The sequence below is a fragment of the Lactuca saligna genome, chromosome 6 (assembly GCF_052625555.1).
Source record: "Lactuca saligna cultivar CGN05327 chromosome 6, ASM5262555v1, whole genome shotgun sequence".
Classification (NCBI taxonomy): Eukaryota; Viridiplantae; Streptophyta; class Magnoliopsida; order Asterales; family Asteraceae; genus Lactuca; species Lactuca saligna.
Genome location: NC_136422.1, coordinates 43,950,727 through 43,960,136, shown reverse-complemented (window position 1 = coordinate 43,960,136; position 9,410 = coordinate 43,950,727). Strand labels below are relative to the sequence as shown.

The 9,410-nt window shown below is 37.4% G+C and overlaps 1 protein-coding gene across 1 annotated transcript; it reads right to left on the bottom strand.

Moving 5' to 3' along the window:
• Positions 1-6,776: 6,776 nt before the first annotated feature.
• On the bottom strand, positions 6,777-9,014 carry LOC145002499 (uncharacterized). The gene has a single exon (XM_078961756.1). The coding sequence runs from the start codon at positions 9,012-9,014 to the stop codon at positions 6,777-6,779; it is 2,238 nt and encodes a 745-aa protein (XP_078817882.1).
• Positions 9,015-9,410: the final 396 nt, after the last annotated feature.

Sequence of the window (9,410 nt, the reverse complement as noted above, 5' to 3'; positions counted from 1 at the left end):
ATAGACATGGTGGCTTGGATGCCATGAAATCCTTGTACTTGCACCCACGTCCATCATTTCCTCCATCCTGGTTGACTTACCTAACAATCGGTAGGTTGGCTTGACCAACAATCCCACTGAAGTTGCCTCCTTCCGAATACCCTTCATTCAATTCGGGCTGTTCAATTGGCATTGAAAGTTCTTCACGATTATGCTGAAGCAGACGTCTAGTTTCTTCCATTTGATGATCCAACATCATTTGGATCATAGCTTGTACCCTAACCATTATCATTGGCTCAGGTGTTGTTGCTATAATAGGTGCTTGCTCAATCACTGGTGGTTGATTCCTATTTTCATCTGCGTTTCCAACGCCACTTCTGGTTCTTAACATTTTTTTATCTATACACCGAATAAGGTGAAATTAGATCCTCATTCATGATAGATTATTAAATTGTCGATATCACTCCGAAACGTTTACATGCTAGTTCTGATACCATCGTCATACGCCTAGAATCCTAAACACATATGGTCTTATAGGTAGTCGCATGTATTTGACTTTGACAAGTCCAAATTTGATGTATGTAGTCACCTTTCTAGCAAGATTTATGGTAAAGTCGAATGAGGAACACATGGCAGTGACAAAATGGGTTTTGAGGTATATAGAGGGGACTATGAACTATGGGATACAATATGGGAAGGATCAAAGTCAGAAATTGATATTGTCATATTTATACATATTTTTAGGCAATATTTATTTACATTTTTATTAATAATTTGGTTATTTTCATATAATAATGGTACTTATAGGCTTAAATTATATTTTGCAGCCAAATGGAAGCACTGTTGAAGAGAGGGACTAAAGTTGACAAAACATGAAACTTTGGAGGCTTTAAGGAAAGAAGAATAAAAGCTCAGCAAAACACGTACTCACGGCGTGAGTAATTGAAGACTCACGACGTGAGTGGAGTATTCTAGAAGATATCACTAGATGAAAGAGTCCTTTTCGAACACGTCTATCTCGTACTCACGACGTGAGGCTTATCGGCTCACGACGTGAACTTGGAACAATCAGAAAGTATATATACCCTAGTCCATCACGACTTGGAGAGATTTTTTGGCTACTTGTAGGGTTCCAGGAGACGATTTTGAGAGGAGAAGAAGATCTGGAATAGGGTTTCAACACAAAAAGAGAGTTCATAATTAGTTCAACGTTTGGGACTTTAATCATGTCTATTACTTTGATTTGTTTTAGTTTGATTTTGAGTATGAGTAGCTGAATTTAGTAACTCCTGTTTAGCTAGATGAAACTTTAACTTATGGTTTAGCTAATTTATTATGGATTTAATTAGTTGGTATTGAGCTTGTGTTTGATTGTTAATTCCTAGCATGCTAATATTTGATTCTTTAGTTACTTGAATTCATGTTCTGTGTAGCTTAGTGATAATTAACTTACATGAACTTGACACCTAGTGATTTAGTGAACATTAAATTGCTAGAGCTAGGATCGACCAAATCTTAGGAAAGTAATTAAAGTAATTAAATTTAGTTGTGTTAGAGAGCATATTTTATGACCATAATTATGTTTGCCTAATAAATCTTACATAGCTTATTCATAATCATAACTAATTTTGTGTTTGATTGTGTGTGACCATGCATAGTTTTACATGAATAAGTTAAATATTGGTAAATTTAGACTTAAATTACTAATATAATATAAATTAGACAACCAACTTTGATAATCCATAACTGTTAGCTAACCAGAAAGAAGAAGTGGATTCGAACTAAACGGGGGTATTTGTAGTAATTGATTGAATTTGTTTTAAAGAGTTAAGTTCATCTAAACTTACAAAATTAGTTAAAATTTCATTTCTTTGTTAATAATTAGGTTAATTTAGTAGTAGATAAATTAATTAGTCAAACCGTATCCTGTGATCAACACCCGACTTATCCGGTTATTCTATAATTTGACTAGGTACACTGCCTAGATGCAATCTAGTTAGTTAAGTTTGTTAGGTTATAAATATAAAATTAGGTGTAGCTATTTGCACGCAACAGACATTAAAAGTGTTTACTGAGAGTAATTATACACGTGGTCTAGAGGACCGGAAAAGTACCTCTAGATATGTATGTTTATTCAGTGGAGCTGCAATATGTTGGAGTTTTAGAAAACAAGAAGTTGTCACTTTATCATCAACAGAAACAGAATATGTTGCAGCTACAACATGCGCATGTCATTGTGTATGGTTGAAAGGTCTTTAAGAACTTGAAGAAAAGGCAGGTATTGTGGAGGTTATATGTGACAATTGTTCAACCATAAAGCTATCAAAGAATCCAGTAATGCATAGAAGAACAAAGCATATAGATGTTCGTTTTCACTATATCAGAGAATTAGTGAACAAAGACATTATACTACTAAAGTTTTATGGCACAAAGCACACATGATGACCAAGCCATTGACTTTAGCTACATTTGAATTCATCAGAGAAGAAACTGGAGTAAAAGATGTTAAACAAGAAGCTCAATGATTACCTATTTAAGGGAAGGAATTTATTGGGCCAATCTCAATGTTTTTGGGTTAGCCAACGTTTTAGGTTGTGTATGAAATAAGGCCCAAGCCAAGAGTCAGTATGACTTAGTAATCTGAAATACCAGGTCGTTCCCTTCTTCTTCGTGTTGAACAAGAATTAGGGATATATATTAAATTTTTTATGTTTTGAGTCTTTCTCGTTCTTTTTGTTTTGTAATGGCTCTAAAAGCCCCTTTGTTCTTGAATAAAAGTATTAGATACTGTGAGTCGAATTAATTATTATCACTTGTTTTCAACAAGGAAAGCTCGAATAAAGGAGGAAAAAAAGAAAGAAAACGAACCAAAAATCGAGTTTGGATCATTCTTGGATGATGAGAATGAGGAGGAAGAATCAGTAGGCTCACAAAAAAGGAATGTTGGAGGCAAACCTAGGGACCCGTTGCATGACTTTCGCAAGATCAACATGCCAATCCTTCAAGGAGATGATGTTTACGACTGGATTTATCGGATTGAAAGGTACTTTGAGATTCACGACTTTGGAGAAAAAGATCGATTTCGGGCAGTTGTAATCTATATGGAGGGAGCAACACTTGCATGGTATCGCTGGAATGAGCTCATGACCCCATGTCGTTCATGGGAAACATTCAAACGCAAGCTACTGGATCGCTTTCAAGAGTCACAAGAAAAAACTTAAAACCTTCAACAAGTAGGAACCGCGTGATGATACGTCAGCAAATTTGAAAGCCTAGCCGAACAACTTCTTGACATACCTGAGAATATTTTGGTGAGAACTTTCATTAAAGGGTTAAAATTGGACCTCCAATCGACAATAAAAAATTTAAAACCTGAAAGCCTAGCTAAAGCAATGAGGATGGCGGTTAAGATTAACGAAAACAAAACCACCGTCGTTATCAAAGTCCGGGGCAATTCGTATCCGAATTGAATTGGGTCTGGGGGAACAACAAAGCCAAGTTTCACAGACACACCTATTACAACACCTAAAGGAGACAAGAAAAACACAAAAACACGAGAGGTGTGGTCAAACGACTGACGAAAGCAGAATTGGCAGAAAAATAGGCAAAGAGAATATGATTCTGATGTGATGCGAAGTTCACACCTAAACACAATTGCTGAAGAAAAACATTACAGTTACCAGTATGATACAAGTGAAGGAGAGGAGGAAAACTCGGACCTTGCCTAGAGGTATCTCTGAGTTTAGTTACCGATCTTACATCACCACAAACCAATAAGCTCAAAGGCGTCCGTGGAGGAACAGAAGTAGTCATTCTAGTCGATTCCGACGCAACCCATGACTTTCTGTAAAAATAGGTGGTGGAGCTTTTCGGTTTGGCAATATCTAGTACGGTATCTGTGAGGGTATGTTTTGGTAACAAGATGATCGATCAAAGCTCAAGAACATGCAAAAGGGTTATGCTTACCCTACCCCAATGTCAAGTAATAGAAGATTTCTACCCGTTACAAGTTGGAAGTTCATACATCATCCTTGAAATTAAATGGCTTCAAACTCTAGGAGATATGACCATTAATTGGCACGATCTACAAATGACATTCTATGAAGGAAATCGTCAAGTCACCCTTATGGGTTACCTAAGTCTATCTAAGTTGTTAGTATCATGTAAGTCTCTGCCGAATACTAAAACATGAAAGCACTGGTTTTCTATTACACTTCAATTCGATAGAAAAAATAACTGCAACATCACCCTAAGTTCCGACGGCAATTCCAAGCCGTGGTCGACGAGTATCACGACATATTCGAGATGTCAGACGATCTTCCTCGTCTCGCAGCCATGAGCACACGATTATCTTGAAAGAGGGTACAACCCCAATTAGTGTAAAAGCCTACTATTACCCATTCACGCAAAAAGACAAGATCGAAAAACCGGTGCGAGAAATGTTACATGCGGGCCTCATCCAACCAAGCACGAGTCGTTTTTCTAATTTCATATTATTGGTCAAAAAGAAAGATGAAAGTTGTAAGTTTCGCTTAGATTATTGAGCCATAAACAAAGCCACGATTATAGATAAATTTTCGATAAACATGATAGAAAACTTTTAGATGATTTTTACGGTGCCATAATGTTTTCTAAAATTGATCTAAAGACAAGCTACCATCATATCTGAATGAAATCAAAATATGTGCCCAAAACAGCGTTTCGAACATACGGTGACCACTATGAATTTTTAGTGATGCCATTTGGGCTAACAAACACCCCGAATACCTTTCAAACACTCATGAACAAAGTTTCAGACACTGTTAGGGAAAATGACTTAAAAGCCCAACGAAGTTTCCAAACCATTGAAAAAACCCCAATCATCTTTTGTTTGTTCAAAAAAACCAACGAACTTAACATTTTGTCTAAAAAGTTCAACAAAGTTTCAAACCGTTCAGAAAATTCCAATTTTGTTTTGTTTAAGTTCGTTGGGTTTTTTTGAACAGTCAAAACATGATTGAAGTTTTTTAAACGTTTTGGAAACTTCATTGGTCTAACAAATCATTTTTCCGGTACGGTAATAAGCCACGTCATCTGTTTCTCTTATTTGACTTTCGAGAAAGTGTAACTTAGTTGGGCTTTTTAGATAAAATGTTAAGTTTGTTGGGTTTTTTCGAACAGACAAAAGATGATTGGGGTTTTATAAACGGTTTGAAAACTTTGTTGGACTTTTAAGTCATTTTAAGTCATTTTCCCACACTGTTACAATGCTTTGTACCGATATTTTTCTATGACATACTAGTCAATAGCAAAACGGCAACGGAACACATGGCGCATCTCATAACGGTATTCAAGGTATTACACGAAAACCATCTTTATGCTAACCGAAAGAAGTGTTTTTTTGGCTCAAACGTAGGTGGAGTATTTGGTTCATATCATCTCGGGAAAGGGGGTGTTGACCGACCCCACCAAAATTAACAAAATGATGGAATGGCCACTTTCGAAGACGCTTCGCGCGAGCTCCAAGGATTTTCGGGTTTGACAGGGTACTATTGCAAGTTTGTACATGGTTGTGAAAAAATAGCTTTACCGTTGATTGACCAATTGAAGAAGGATGGTTTCAAATGGTCCGAAGAAGTGACAAAATCATTTCGAAATCTACAACACGCGATGACGCAAACACCAGTTCTAGCATTACCAGATTTTAACAAAGTCTTTGTGGTAGAAACGGATGCATCATGTTACGACATTGGAGCGGTTTTGATGCAATAAGACAAACCACTTGCTTTCTACAACAACGTTTTGTGAGTTTGGGCCCGATTAAAATCAGTTTATGAATGTGAACTCATGGCTATAGTGCTCGCGGTTCAAAGGTGGCGGTCGTACCTACTGGATCGATGATTTATACTCCATACCAACCATCGAAGCCTGAAGTATTTACTAGAACAATACAACGGTTATCGAGGACCATCAAAGGTGGTTATTGAAACTATTGGGATACATGTTTGACATTATCTACCGACCATGAAAAGAAAATAGGGCGCCAGACGCCCTTTCACGAAGAATACCTAAGATTCAACTTCAAGAACTTACAACGTTGTGTAAAATTAATTGGGAGGAGCTATGGAAGGACCTCGAAAAGGCGGATGAAATCATTAAAATTAAATAAAAATTGGTCACAGGAAATTCGCTACCGACCTGTTATACACTTGACTTGGGAAGGGCGTCGACTAATCTGGAAGATTACGTGTTCTCGAACACAGGCAACGGCTCTAACCCTAGAACCGGATCTAATCCCCATCATACTTCTAAAGTTCTAACATCCACCAATTATTCAAAATCTTGATCCCTCACTAAACCATCTTGATTTCATGTTCATTTAGGGAGTTTATGGTTTCGAATTGGGAGTTTTCGTTTCTAGTCAGTTTATTGTCAAGTCTCTCATGCCGAAATTTCGATAGGATTCTAATTTCCAATTTAAGGGTGTTACAGTTATCAAGACACAACTATGGAAAATGAGATACCATTGTGGTCCATTCCAAACTCAACATGGAAATTAACTATAAACACAAACTCAACGTGCTTTCTGAATGCTAATGATACAGACATGGTGAAGGTGCATGGCCACTCAATTCAGAATACGTTTTTTTAGGTGGAGGGTGTTGCCGGTGAATAACATACTGGCCACTACTTCTCTGTTCATATTCAAGTCTTAAAACATGCATTAATGGAAATTACATAATCTTTTGCGAAAAGAAAAGAAATTATAACAAATCTTTATAAAACAAACTTGGGTACTCAAATTAAAGTAGTGTTTATTAAGGAAAGGGGTCGCTTAAGTAAGCACGCCACTTGTCAATAAACGCTAACTCGTCTGGATTCAAACTTGGAAGTTCACGAACTTGAAGGCTGTTGATTATCTGTGTAGTCTCGCCAAGAAGTTGGGCTGCAGCTTGGACACTCGCCTCCCTTTTTTCTATGGCATTTTCGTGGCATTTCATTGCAATGACTTGGGGTAAGTTGGTGAGACAAGCAGCTAATATATCAGCGATCATTGATGATAACTGTGCAAATAGTTCCTCTTGGCTAATCTCGTCAATGTTCTCGTGGTATGAGAGCAGGATTGTTTCGGTGATACGATACATTGAATTGGCACAAATAGACTTGTATTTGGAGTTATCATTTTTGCTTTCCACCTCATTGGCCTTGTTTTTAGCTGTATCCCTTAACCATTGAAGAATATATCCTGGTTTATTCACTTTAGGCTTAGGTTTTGGTAGCTTGTTTCCTAACCACTTGTGGTAGACTTCAACTTCTACCCACAAAGTTTTAGCCGCCTTTTGAATGCTTACATGATTATCAGTAGCATTGAGGGTTTCTTCCACAAGTCTGACATATACAAGACCTTCACTCACACCACTCACCAAGCAATCGACTTTGTTCTTTTGGATGTTTGGAAGAGACATGGCGATGGATGTCAGAGTCACCAATGGCAAACTCCAACAGTTGAGATATTCTTCTGAAAGTAAAGGAGGGACACGATGGCTTTCAAACTTTCCAACCCCTTCAAATCCTCTAGATTCCGCAAGAAGCTTCATAAGATTGTTAGGTTGTTGTTTTTCAGCCTTTTGGATCAAAAGGTTCACAGATTTTAAAATGCCTTTCAATGTTCTCTTAGCAAACTCTATATCCTCTTGAAGTTGTAAAACGTAGCAACTAAGATTTTCATTTCCTTCTTGTAATTGCTCAGGATTTTGTACCAACACAACGCTCGACGCCTTAAACATGGCCTTTAACCGCTTCCAAAATTGGAAACAATACAAGACACATATCACAGAGAAATTTGGAATCACAGCTATCATTTTGCATGCTACTACCACTATCTTCTGAAATCCTATGCAAACGTTGAGAACAAGAATTTGTAAATATGGGAATGGTGTGCTACTCAGTTTCCAATCATACAACTTTCGAGTCCAGTAGCTTTCTACTTTAAAGACCTTGATATTGTTCCAAATCCATTTTACCGACAACTTAAAGCTTAAAACTGCAAAACATCTAGAAAGTGGGGCAATGGTACCCACAGTGACTCCAATAAACTGTATAATGAAAATCACTGACATCGACCACTTATAATCCGACTTGTAGTCTGTTAGAGATCTAATATTGGAAACCATAATAACAATATGTAAGATGGTGCTAAAAGCACATATTACCCCAGAAGCAGCGGTTGTAGCAGAACAAGTTGTCATGAATTGGGGGCTTCCGGTTCTTGCCATGATCCAGTAGTTGCTCACATGCTTCTTTAGCTTCTCAACAGTTAATTGTCCTTGTTGCTGAAGCTCTTGATGATCTTTTATAGCTTTTTCATGAGCTTCATGGTATTTCGATTCCAGAATTTGCTTCGACTTTAGAATGGCTATAGATGAACATGCAAATATTATCAGCAACATGAGTAGCATACCCGCATAAATAGTTGCCATCAAACCATTGCCTTCTAAACGTGAGAAAGATGGGGAGATTTCTTTATAATGAAGTTGAAAATAGTATGGATCGCTACTTTCATGATATGATAAAACTCCCGTGTTTATTTGAATGCAGACATTCCCAACCAAGGTAAGTACAAGAACACCTAAAGCCAGCATGTTTGTGACAAGCTCCTTGCTGTCCATGGATGCAAGAGAAGGCAATAAATTAACCATCATGGTGCACATAAAGCCTAGGCTTCCAAGCTTTGGAGCCTGGTCAACATAGCCTGGCATTAGATTAGTTAGATCCATGGGTAGCTTTATTGCAACAGCTATCACAGTGAGAGAAGCAGCATTGACAGTGAAATATTTACACGGAAACCAGAGCTTTCTGTTCCTCAGACCATGAAAAAGATCAGCCACCATTGCAAGGATGCAGAATAGAGATGCTAATGCGATATACATCCCAATCAATGGCATAGGTGAACTGTACCTTTCTTGATCGTCCAACTTCGCTTTTAATGCATAGCCCCATTCGCATGGTGGTAGATGATAATCATAAGATGGAGAGAATTGGTTGTAAAAACTCATGATTATGTTCCTTCACAGGAAAGGATCAGATGGTTTTATGAGATGCATATCTTGGATTTCTCTTGCCGAAGACTTAAAAACTAATATATCTTTGTTCGAATGCAATATATATATGAAATTAAGAGTTTGAATAGCAAAGAAGGGCTCAAGTTTATTCTGCGAAACTTCATCCCACAAATGAAAATCTCACCAAAGAATGAACCCCTTCAAAAAACTTTAACTATGTGATGGAACACTTCAAAAAGAAGAAGCTGCCAATGACTTTAATTGCTTGACTTATGCATGCCACACATATGTTAGAAAACGGTTCATATTTTTCATCCGTCCCTTGATCCCACCAATGAAAATCTCACCATACAAAGAAAGAACCCGTCAAAGAAGTTAACCATGTGATGG

Excerpts from the sequence above, each read along its gene's own strand:
- LOC145002499 (XM_078961756.1), bottom strand. The coding sequence starts at position 9,014 with ATGAGTTTTTACAACCAATTCTCTCCATCTTATGATTATCATCTACCA.